At 36.1% G+C, this 12,149-nt stretch overlaps 1 protein-coding gene across 21 annotated transcripts in view; it reads left to right on the forward strand.

The window, feature by feature from the left end:
- The window catches only part of SEC31A (SEC31 homolog A, COPII coat complex component), a 70,927-nt gene that overhangs the window by 46,411 nt on the left and 12,367 nt on the right, over positions 1–12,149 (forward strand). For 10 of the 21 annotated variants that reach the window (XM_019829307.3, XM_019829318.3, XM_019829315.2 and 7 more), the window contains 4 exons: positions 2,416–2,508; positions 3,184–3,310; positions 4,876–5,217; positions 11,761–11,799. In XM_019829307.3, coding sequence (XP_019684866.1) covers positions 2,416–2,508; positions 3,184–3,310; positions 4,876–5,217; positions 11,761–11,799 — 601 coding nt within the window. The remainder of the gene's footprint in view (positions 1–2,415; positions 2,509–3,183; positions 3,311–4,875; positions 5,218–11,760; positions 11,800–12,149) is intronic. The other 11 variants (XM_003985231.6, XM_003985234.6, XM_003985232.6 and 8 more) reach the window with 8 other exon arrangements.

The raw sequence follows: 12,149 nt of genomic DNA on the forward strand, positions 1-12,149 counted from the left end.
AAAAGGTACTCTTATTTTGAGTATTTTATTCTGAATCATTATTACAGGTTTACTGTGTCTCTTGTATCAACACAGTATTCAGAACATACTTCTTTTGGATAACTTGGATATTAGTGAATGACCAAAGGTGTATGAAATTGTAGGTCATGGGGATTATAAAGATGATTAGATATTTTTAAATAAGTAAGTAAGTAAATTAAAACATTTAGTGGCATAAAATGTGGCATTTTACTGTCTTTTACTATTTCATACAGAAACTTTTATTTCTGGACCCGCAGATAACCTTCATGTTCTTGAATGAGAAGTACATTTTCATAAGTAATAAATGGTCTTGATTGATAACAAAGTTAGCAGATCCTCTCCCCATTTTATTTTATTTTTATTTTTTTTTTCAACGTTTTTTATTTATTTTTGGGACAGTGAGAGACAGAGCATGAACGGGGGAGGGGCAGAGAGAGAGGGAGACACAGAATCGGAAGCAGGCTCCAGGCTCTGAGCTGTCAGCACAGAGCCCGACGCGGGGCTCGAACTCACGGACCGCGAGATCGTGACCTGGCTGATGTCGGACGCTTAACTGGCTGCGCCACCCAGGCACCCCAATCTCCCCATTTTAAAATACATCAGATTACTGATAGAATTGACAAGGTCTTTTTTATAATTTGTTGCAACAAAAGTAAATATAAAATCATGGAAAGCTAAAAAAAAGATCAATTAGTGCTCTTTTGTCTATTGCACTTTTGATTAATACTTAATCAGGAATAGATCACATTTGGATTTAACTGTAACTATCTAGAGTATTCTCTGTTTTTTTATTTTTTTCCTTTATTTGATAATTTATTGAGAGCTTTTCTATGAGTGCCTGTCTTTATTCTGTCTGTTGATACATTGGTAAACAAAGCAGATTAGGTTTCCCACTATTATGAAGACTTTACTAGTTTGAGAAAAGTCTATGACATAGGTAGGGCAAAACAGGCAGTGACTGGAAGAACTAAGAGGCACAGACATCAAGTGACAAGCCAGAGTTTTAAGACAGAGCTTGAATTTCGTAATATATCGCCTGGCCAACTTGATATTAGAACTCCCAAGCATCTTTTGTTCAATCATGCTATCTTGAAGGGTACTGAGGTGAGACACCCTCTACTTTGGGAAAAGAGAATATTTACTCTCTATGTCCTTGAGTTTATCTGTCTTTCTGGGAAGATATAAAAACACTGAAAGACTTTCATTGTACTTTGACTTAGCAGTCTAATACTTTAACAAAAGAAAAACAAATTCAGAAACTAAGCAGTGATTTTCTTTTTTCTTTTTTTTTTCTTTTTTTTTTTTTTTTTGTTTATTTTGAGAGAGAGAGAGAGAGAGAGAGAGAATGTGTGCACACGGGAGCAGGGAAGGGGCAAAAAGAGAGAGGGAGAGAGAGAGAATCCTAAGCCATGCCCAGTGCAGAGCCCAACATGGGGCTTGATCTTACAACTGTGAGATCATGACCTGAGCTAAAATCAAGAGTTAGACGCTTAACTCACTGAGCCACCCAGACACCCCAAGCACTGATTTTCTTGATTAAAGCTTATCATGTACCAAATGAGGACAGCAGCTTGCGGTTTTAAAGGAATGTTTACAGGAAGGGGTAAAAGGGTGAGAGGGAGGCCAGATTAGTAGGGGTTCCACTTCCACTTGGAATTTCTATGAAGATTTACTTGACCAGAAAGATTTTGGTGGCTTAAAAAATTTGTTTTGAAAATCTTAGGACTCCAGGGTAAGCAACATGGTGTAGTATAGCAAACACTGGCCTGGAAATCAGGAGGTCTGGATTCAGTCCTAGGTCTGTCACCAGCTAGTTGTATTGACCTTAGGAAGCCCCTTCATTTCTCTAGGTGTTGGTTTTCTCAGTGGTCATGGGTGGGGATTAGACTGATTGATCTCTAATATCCTTTGATTGTATGTTTCTAAGCCTGATATGGGACTAATACGATTTTTGCAGCTCTAATAAAATCCAGAAAAGGGAACTTGTAGCAATATGCTTACAGATCTAATAGTAGCATGAATACTATTAATGCTTCAAAATCACTTTTCTACTCGATTATCTTTTTTCCTCCAATATCTTCTTTCCTTACCTACTTACAGGAACTAGCTTTTCCCCTTATTCTTGACACTTGAATGCTACTTTTTTTTATGCTTTGATTTAGGTTTTCATGTTGATTTTTCTACTGCCTCCGTCTCCCTGTTTTGTTGTGAATGTGTTTTTCTTTTGGAATCCCAGCTACCTTGAAAGCAATTGCCTGACTAACATATGCTATCTTGCTACTCTTATTTTTTGCTTTGCATCTGGCTGTTAATGCCTTCTGGGTGTTTTTTTTTTCTTCTTTTAACATTTTTATTTTTTATTTTCTGTGATTGGTATTTCTTTGTTCAATTCAGGTTAGAATTGCCCCTACTGTCACTACCTGGAGTAACAAAACTCCTACCGCCCTTCCCAGCCATCCACCTGCAGCCTCTCCCTCTGACACACAGGTATATCCTTCATTATTCATCTTTGAGCAGAATTCTGCTCACTTAAATATATATATAGTTAAATATTCTCTACCCCCCTTTTCTTAATTTCCCCTTCCCCCATTTGTCCGCCTGCTTATTGCATTTTAATGCTTTAGGGTGCAAGAAGTTTCTGGACAATTAGTTTATTTTCTTCTCCCTCTCCTTTTGCAGTTCTAAATTGACCTCAGCTAGAAAAATATCAACTAAAGTTCTAACGATGGTTTAAATCTGATTTCACTGAAGATTTTCTTTTTTCTTTCTTCTTTGTCTTTGAGCATTGCAGAAATTGAAGAGAAACGAAAGTTCCCTTGTGGCATTTATACTTATATTTCCAAAGTGTGGATGGAATTTAGTAGAGATGGAAAATCCTGGTGACTTATTATAAATATCATTGACACTGTTTTGTGAAGTTCTTAGCATCTGTTGCCATTTATTGCAATTAATACTTTAGACCTGTCTGATCTTTAAATCACTTAGAATGTGTTGCTCAGAAAATGTGTTCTAAAGAAGACAGAATGTGCAAAATGCAGTGTTTCTTACACAGTAAAGTTAAAAAAAAAAATAAACAGTTCCGTTTCAGAGATTATAAATCCATCTGGTAAGATTTTTGGTTCCAAATGTAATCCTCCTTTTTATCATATTCTCATTTCCTAGGGAGAAAATCCTCCACCTCCAGGTTTCATAATGCACGGAAATGTTAATCCTAATGCGACCACAGCTCAGCTTCCCACATCTCCAGGTCACATGCACACCCAGGTACCACCTTATCCACAGCCACAGCGTAAGTAGTGTGACCCTGAAGTCCTTGCACAACAGCATGTCTTACCTAATGTAGTAACATTTTGCTTTAAAGCTCCAAACCCATGATCAAATCAGTTTTAACAAGTAAAGAAAGAACTGTGTAGGACTTGAGAGGGAGAAACACAGTTTCCCTAGGTGACATCCCTAATTAGCATGCTTGGAAACAGCCTCCTATGTCAGTCCATTCAGAACAGTTGGCTCCTGTTCCTGAGCAATTACTAAGAACAGTGAATTGTCCCATGATTTTGGTATTAAAAAACAAGTTTTGAAATGATTTTGTTATATATTCTTTCCTTTCAGCAAGATGACACAAACCATTTTTGGAAAAATGGTTCCAAGGGACATTTCAATATCCAATATCTCCCCTGCCCCCATGTACAACCTGCTTGACTATCAACAGCCTGCACCCCAGTAGAACATTTGTTATAGTAGTGAATCTGCATTGACACATCATTATCGCCCAAAGTCCATAGTTTACTTTAGTGTTCTCTCTTGTGTTGAACATTCTATGAATTTCGACAAATGTATGGTAATAACATGTGCCCACCATTGGCTTTTGTTTTTTAGAAAATATTTGCACTTATAAAGTAAAATATCACCACTATTTTAAAATTTACATGAAGAGAAAAAAAAAATCTCCAAGGAGAAAATTATATGATTAAACAACTATTACAAAAGCAAGAGGCCACTGCCTAGTAAGAACTAATCTTAAAAAGCATGTTCTATGCTAAAGTGGATATTCTTACTTAACATGAATACAGATTTGACACAATTTTTCACTCATGAAAATGCTGTCTTCAGAGTAGAAGTACAGTTCTAGTAGATTCACTCTGTAGAGGTCCATACCTACCCCTGGTCATGAAAAATGTGGTAATATTCTCTAATCTGGGCTCAGGTCTTTGCGTCAAAACATTAGTTGGCTGCCTGAATGCTTACTAACCAACTGTGTATAGTGTATGAAATACTATGTAGTAATTGTTTTGTCAGGGATCTTAGAGAGTTGGCTGTTAATCTGGAACTAAGCTCAAAATCACAATGTGAGTAGCTGATTAGTTTACTAGATGTTGGAGAAGGTATTTGATTCATAACAATAGTGCTCACCCTACAATTCTTCCGGTGGAGGAGATGTTGAGCCGCCAGCAAAGTCCCTGTAATTTACTGTAACGGAGAGTGCTTGGGACATGTAATTCCTGCATGGTTCCATCTGGTGGCTAGTCGGTGTCACTGCAGTCTTTTCTCAGGCACAGGAAGTCTGAGAAGAGGGTCGGTCTTTCAGTGTTTGGGTTTGATGATTGGAAGATTTTCATAGCCAGAAGCAGTCTGGAGATGGCATATTTCACATATTGATCCAATGGGTATATTTTAGTATATTTAAGGGTATCCAAGTCATCAAAAGCATAACATATAAGGGTTAATATTTGGTTGTAGCTTATTGTTCTAATAATAATGACAAAAATAATTTCCATAGAATGAGATAACTGGTTTTTTGTTGCTGTCAATAAACTTATAACTAATTAAAATTTCTGTTTCTTCTCCTTGGTGTAGCTTATCAACCAGCCCAGCAGTATTCCTTCGGAACAGGGGGGTCAACAATGTATCGACCTCAGCAGCCCGTTGCTCCTTCTGCTTCAAACGCTTACCCTAACACCCCTTACATATCTTCTGCTTCTTCCTATTCTGGGCAGTCTCAGCTGTACGCAACACAGCCCCAGGCCTCTCCACCTACCTCCAGCTCTGCTGCTTCTTTCCCTCCTCCCCCTTCCTCTGGAGCATCCTTCCAGCATGGCGGACCAGGAGCTCCACCATCATCTTCAGCTTATGCACTGCCTCCTGGAACAACAGGTACACTGCCTGCTGCCAGTGAGCTGCCTGCGTCGCAAAGAACAGGTCTGCGCTTGAAAGGGATTTGGTTTGGCTCCCTCCTTTATTTTTTCATGAACACGTGGGTGGATGGAGGGGAATTATGTCTGACTCTTTGTAAACTGAGTAATCTGAGGTGTTGAGTTTTTATCACAAATTCTGAAACTATTTCTAAAAGTGTGATCATCCCATAATGAACTTTAGTTGCTAAATGAGGAAAACTTTAGAGCTTCAAAAGGGTAAGAGTATATAATCTGCCACTAAACTTAAAATAAGTGGTAAGAAATTAATTGGCAAGATAAGTGGTGTTTGGAACTAGGTTTAATTGACACTAATTTCTTTAGAGCCAAACTTTGCTCTTTTCTTATTGAGAAGTTGAGCATTTTTAAAGTTATTTGTGCCTTAAGCCCATTCATGGAGATTAAACATGGTGATTGTATATAATTTTATAGTTATGTTTATTTATAAAGATGAGGGATCTGGATATGCTTATCTAAAGGAAAAAAGTGAGAGAACGCAACTCCGACGGAGGATCTCTAATGAGACAGCAGAAAAGTAGAAAGTCTGTGGACAGTAGTGCAGCGATTCTTCATTAGGGCAGCACCACCCTCAGATAGTTTAGGAATTTCAAGGATTCGATAGATAGTCTAACAGTGTAGTCATGCCTGAAGTTTTCTAATGAAAACCATAATCTTAAATTATTATTATAATGAGATACACGTTTTCTAAATTCTTATCTCATTTTATAATTAGAGCATTACATTAATTTTTTATGGGGAGGTTTTATTATCTGGTTTTCATTTTGGCCCCAACCAAAAGGGGCCTCAAAGGCATGTGTTATAAAAAGGGATCGATGAATCAGGGTTAGGAACCACTAACCATACTGGTTAAGAATGCAGGCTTTGGAATTCAGTCTCCTGGGTTTGTACCCCAGCTTTGGGTAAGTTACTTAAACTTCTTCAAGCCTCCATTTCCTCAGAATAATATTAATACCTGCTCATAAGCTCATGAAGAAGATTGAATGCATTAATACATTAAAGCATTTGGGGATAGTGACTGTAAAGTTGGCTGTGATTACACAAAACCTGACTCAAAATTAGAGCTCTGTGCCTTTTAGTATTTGAAAATAGTTTCCCTTTTAGATTATAACCGATGTTTTTGAACTAAAGGAACAAAGAGATGAATGAATCTTGCTTTGCTCCTAATACTTTAGTTGCTCCTGGGGCGTCCAGTATGTATGTGTGTGTGTGTGTGTGTACATATATATATTTTAAGCAGTAGCTATAATTACTGAAAACAATTATAAAATAGGATCTATTGAAGAAATATTCTATTCTAACAAAGTCTCATGAATGCAGAATTATATACCTGTCACCTTTCTTCTCTGATATATAAAGGCCAGAGTACCAAAAATCTCACACTTACATGCGGGCACATGTGTGCGTGCGCGCACACACACACACACACACACACACACACACACACACACAAATATCTCTATCACCCTTTACTGCACAAATAAAATTTCTGTAACTTTCAATATAAATAGTTCAGTAGATTGATATTTTAGAGAGGAGTGCTAATTCAGTTGTAGAGTTCAAAAATTACCTTCTGAAACCTCAATAGTGAAGATAGTATCTATTCTGAATAGTTGGGTAATAGAGTTCTTGACTGAAAGATGAGTTCCAGAAAATTCCCACTTTAAAGTGGTGCAGGGAAATAGAGAGGTGAGTCATCATTTACTGAACATACACTGGACATGTACCATCATTTGCCATATATTTTCTTATTTAATTATCAGAGCCATGAGAAATAGAAATGTTTTTTTTTTAGTTGACATGAGGAAACTTGGTTTCCTAGGAGTTAAACTCATGGTTGCATGATGATAGTCTCCAAGTTGAGATACAAACCCAGGTCTCTCAGTCTATAAAGCCTAATAAGTTCATTCTTCTTTACCAGATGGTCTAGTCCTGATATAAGTCATAGAAGTAGTTATCAATGTTAGAATTACAAAAATCCTATGACAACACTGTTTTAGGTATTTTGTTACTTCATCATCTAAGTTAAATATTTGCATGGGTATTCTTAAGCAAAAGTGTATTTGGCCTTGAGATAAAGTCTTTGCTTATATACAAAGTAACAGAATGTTCTAACCTGGCTGAGAAACAGAGTGACTAATAGGAAGAAGAAGCAAACATTTTTCAGTATTCAGCATGTTCTAAGCCAGCTGCTTTGTTACCTCTTGCCTGTTAATAGTCCCCTGTATTTTACCATATTTTATTTTTTGATTTCCTAAAAATGTTGTTTACAGTGTACAAATAATTGTGAATGAAAATTTTCTCTTCTTTTTTATGGGTCTCATATCATACGGTTCTCTATCGGACTTGGGAATTCCATTTGTCCAGTGGATAATTTTGACAGACACTAGGGTTTGCAAGACTTGTAACTGTTCGTGAGCCTCCAAATTATGCCTGAGGCTCAGAGAAACTAATGTTGCAAATACCAGAACATTCATTGAGTAAATTCTTAATGGGTACTTGTTTGGTCTATAATCAGAATTATTCCAGGCACAGGTAGGGAGACAGAAGTGAACAGTACATTTCTAGTGAACATCACATAGCTTTGCTGTAATTTGGAACATAACATTTATATTTGGCCCAGATTTTGGAAAGCTTTATGCCAGGGCAAGAAGTTGATAGTTCATACAGTAGGCAGGAAAGTTCACGAAGGAGTTTGAACTGCTGAAAGGCATGGTTTTACTCTCTAGGATAATTAGGATACTGTCTATGACTTTTTCCCTGTCCTGATTTAATCTGTGCTTATTATTACTGAAGGAGAGCACTTTCAAATATGAAGGCCTTAGAATTTTACTCAAAAAATTATTTTCTGATAAAATGACCTTCAGGCTGTCATGACACTGTCTTTGAGTAAACATTATTGATTTTATTAAACCATGGAAAATTTAATTTAGGTATGTAGTCTCATGCTTTGTCACATAGAAGTCTTGAAGGGGCATAATGTTACATATTTTCATAGAACAGTGTTCTGAAAATTTTTTTTTAATTTTCGTAAATATTCCTTACTCAAATTATAAGTACCTGTTTTATCTTGTGTCATTGGAAAATGACCTCAAGGATTCATGTCTTTCTAAACTTTAATTTTTAATTTCATGACCCTCTTGTTTTTAATGTGACATGCTAGGCTTATAGGGGAAATGGGAGGTTAAGAAGGATGCTCTGTTCTTTCTCAAATTGTCTGTTAGCCAAAATTCTTCGTATCACTGCACTAATAAAGAATCCACTGAAAAGTATCTTAGCCAGTGCATATAGCACATTTTGCTTCTGCTGGAATACCTAAGAACGTTCCAAGTGAGAAGTGGGATTCAAGTAAAGATGGTACTCAGCTGCACTCCTGTATATGTGGGACCATGTGGTTCCTTCTTCCTTCCCCAAAGATACTGGAGAACTAAACCCTACACGAAAGTGGATAAGGATCTCCAGTAACATGCCATATTCAATTTTTAAATTAATTTTGCCTTGATTTTTATTAATTTTTCACTGTAGGATTTTTAAAGACTCAAAATATTATAAAGAATAAAATTTAAATTATCTATAATTCTACCGCCCAAATATTACCAGTGATAATATAGTTTATTTATTCTTTTCGTACACATATATACATATATCTATGTATGTCTATATGCATCTATTAAAAATATTTTTAATGTGGTAAATATACTAACATAAAATTTACCATTTTAACCATTTTTATGTGTATAGTTCAGTGACATTAAGTACGTTTACATTGCTGAAGAACCATTGCCACTTATCTGTCTCCAGAAGTTTTCATCATCCCACACTGAAACTATGTACTCATTAAATAACTCCTTGTTTCCCCCAGCCCCAGGTAACCACTGTTCTACTCTCTCTCTCTCTGTATTTGACTACTCTAGGTACCTCATATAAGTGGAATCATACAATATTTGTCCTGTTTTGACTGGCTTATTTCACGCTCTCCAATATTCATGTATCAGAATTTCTTTACTACTTAAGGCTGAATAATATTTCACTGTATTATATTGCACATCTTGTTTATCCATTTATCTGCATGTGGGCATTTGAACTATTGTGAATAATGCTCCTTGAACACAGGTATACACATGTCTGTTCAAGTCTTTGCTTCCAGTTCTTTAGGATACATACCCAGAAATGGAATTGCTGGATCAAATTCAATATTCAGTATTTAAATTTTTGAGGAAGCATTATACTGTTTTCCACATCTACACCAACACTTGTTTTCTGTTTGTTTGTTTGTTTTTTCTTTCTTAATTCTAGCCATTCTAATGGGTAGTATCTCATTGTGTGCATGCATTTTTTTTTTTTTAAACATTTATTTATTGTTGAGAGAGTGTGAGCAGGAAAGGGGCAGAGAGAGGGAGAGACACAGTATCTGAAGCAAGTTCCAGGCTCTGGGATGTCAGCACAGAGCCTGATGTGGGGCTCGAACTCATGAACTGTGAGATCATAACCTGAGCTGAAGTCAGATGCTTAACCGACTCAGCCACCCAGGTGCCCCTATTTTTAAAGAATTGAGATCATAATACACATATATACACACACAATTTTACATCTTACATTTTTTCTTAATATTACACCATGAACCATATTTTTCATGCCTTTAAAGTCATGTCATGTTTTAAAAAGAGAGATTTATCTTCATTTTATAGTTTTTTGAAAGAGTAAAAAAGATTCTCTTTATAGTTTTATGGGAGAATTATGTCTAAGATTAGATCATGCTGTATTGATTTATTTTCAATGACTGTTCTATGTTGATTTTTTAAAAATGTTGACCAAGAGTAACATTTTGCATATCTATAATGAACCTCCGTACTGCTGTTTCCTAGAGATATTTATTTTGTTCATGTAGTTTGCTTTACCTAAGGTTGCTATTAAGGCGTATTTACAGAGGTCAGTTTAGCTGTGTTTTTAAAAAGTCATATTTAAACAGTCAATTTAAAGACACAAAAGTGAAAAAATTCAAAAGCGAATTATAGCTGAGACAAAACTGCATTAAATTGATAAGAGATTTGAACAAGGATTATCTGGGCTGAAATAAAAATGGCTAAATATATTGCATGGTTTGACATTGGGAGGAGTCAGTTAGGCATATACTTGGGGGAGAACTTTGATTATTGTACAACTGTTACTTTCTATTCAACAAGACATTCTCCACCCTCAAGTTATGTGAGCTACCCCACTGGCTATGTACTCCTACTGCAAGTCTTTTTGTTTCTAATTTGGGTTGTCATTTCTAATTTTGAATTTGATTTGATTTCATCATAAATTTGGAGTCATTTTACAAAAGGGTTGTATGAAGTTGCTCCACAAACTTTTTGTGCTTACAGTTTTTGAAATCTCCGGATACCCTCCCAGGCTTTAATACCCAGGGCTTAAGTCACTGCTATGAGAGATTAGAGGGAAAACTGCGAGCTATGGGGTTACCTCTCCACCTCACAATTTCTCTGAGGCACATGCCTCCTGAGTAGAACTCAAACCGAATTGAACTCATTAATTGCTATATTCTCTTGGTTCTTCTATCCCCAAAGGAAGATAGTTCAATTTTCGTAAGTTACATATGCATATAATATACCTCCACTGCATACTTTTGATTTGAGGCTGGGCCTGGCCTGACCCTGAATATCTGATAATAATATCTGATAATTTTGGCATTGCTGTGTTAGTTTTCACCCTTTTCTTTTCATGTCCACTGCCAGAAACTTCAGTTCTCTTAAGAGATGTAGTTGTTTCTGAAAGACCTGTGCTAAACAGTCTACAAATCCATATATTCTTACAGAAAAGACCATATGGGATGGTTACATATTTATTGGGCCTGTTCTCATTTATGTTTCTATTCATGGTGTGACATGAATTACATGAAAGTACAGTTTCATCAGGGTGCAGCCCCCTGTTGCCTCCTAAATCTAGCAGTAAAGTGGCACCACCTTGCTAAAGCCTCCCATTTTTCTTTAAGTCCCCACTAAAAGAGTGCTTTGGCCAGCAGCATTGGCATTACCTGGGAGCTAGCTGGAACAACAGAATCTCAGGCCTTTCCCTGTACTTAGTGTGAATTAGAATCTGCAGTTTAACAAGATCGATCCCTCAGCTGATTTTGATTCACAGCTTTAAATAGTACCAAATGCTCTCCCCCCCCACACACAGTGATATTACTGATCAAGTAGTAGAAAAAAATTCCATGCAAACAGGGAAATATTTCAAGTAGGCAGGAAAATTTTTTTCTTAAAAGAGACATGTAGCACAGGAAGAGAAAAAAAGTAATGTTTAAGAGTTAATTGGATCTGGCACAACCTAGATGAATTCAATTTACCCAAAAGCTGATTACTTTCTTAATTAGATAAAAGACATTTCACATGACTTGACTAAAAAGTTTCTTTCCTTTATAAAATTAGTTTTCTTTTTTGGCTTGATGGAGGGAGAAGAAGCAATTACAAAATGAGTTTAGAATGTTTTTCATGATAATACTGTTTAAGTGACTTTTACATTTTGTCTGCAGAAAATCAGTCTATGCAAGACCAGGCACCTATGTTGGAAGGTGAATTAGTTATAAAATATACCTCTGGAAAATTTTCAATCATTAAATATAGTTAATGAATGGACATTCACAATAATGCATGTGAACCTCAAAGTTGATGATATTCGGAATGTGATCAGTATCATTTTTTAATTTGGGTTCTTAATCAAATCAAATCTTAGAGTTGATTGAATTAACATGGTGACACCAGTAGCTTTAAATCATTAAAGTCGTCTATTTTGTATAATCATAAAGACCATGACCATATCAAGATTGTCTTAGCTATGAGTAAGATTAGAAGGTGATGAGAGAGATTTGAATGATTCTCTGTGCAAGCCCAGAACTTTAAGAATTTGTTAAGCAGATAGCAG

Source organism: Felis catus, chromosome B1 (assembly GCF_018350175.1).
Source record: "Felis catus isolate Fca126 chromosome B1, F.catus_Fca126_mat1.0, whole genome shotgun sequence".
NCBI lineage: Eukaryota > Metazoa > Chordata > Mammalia > Carnivora > Felidae > Felis > Felis catus.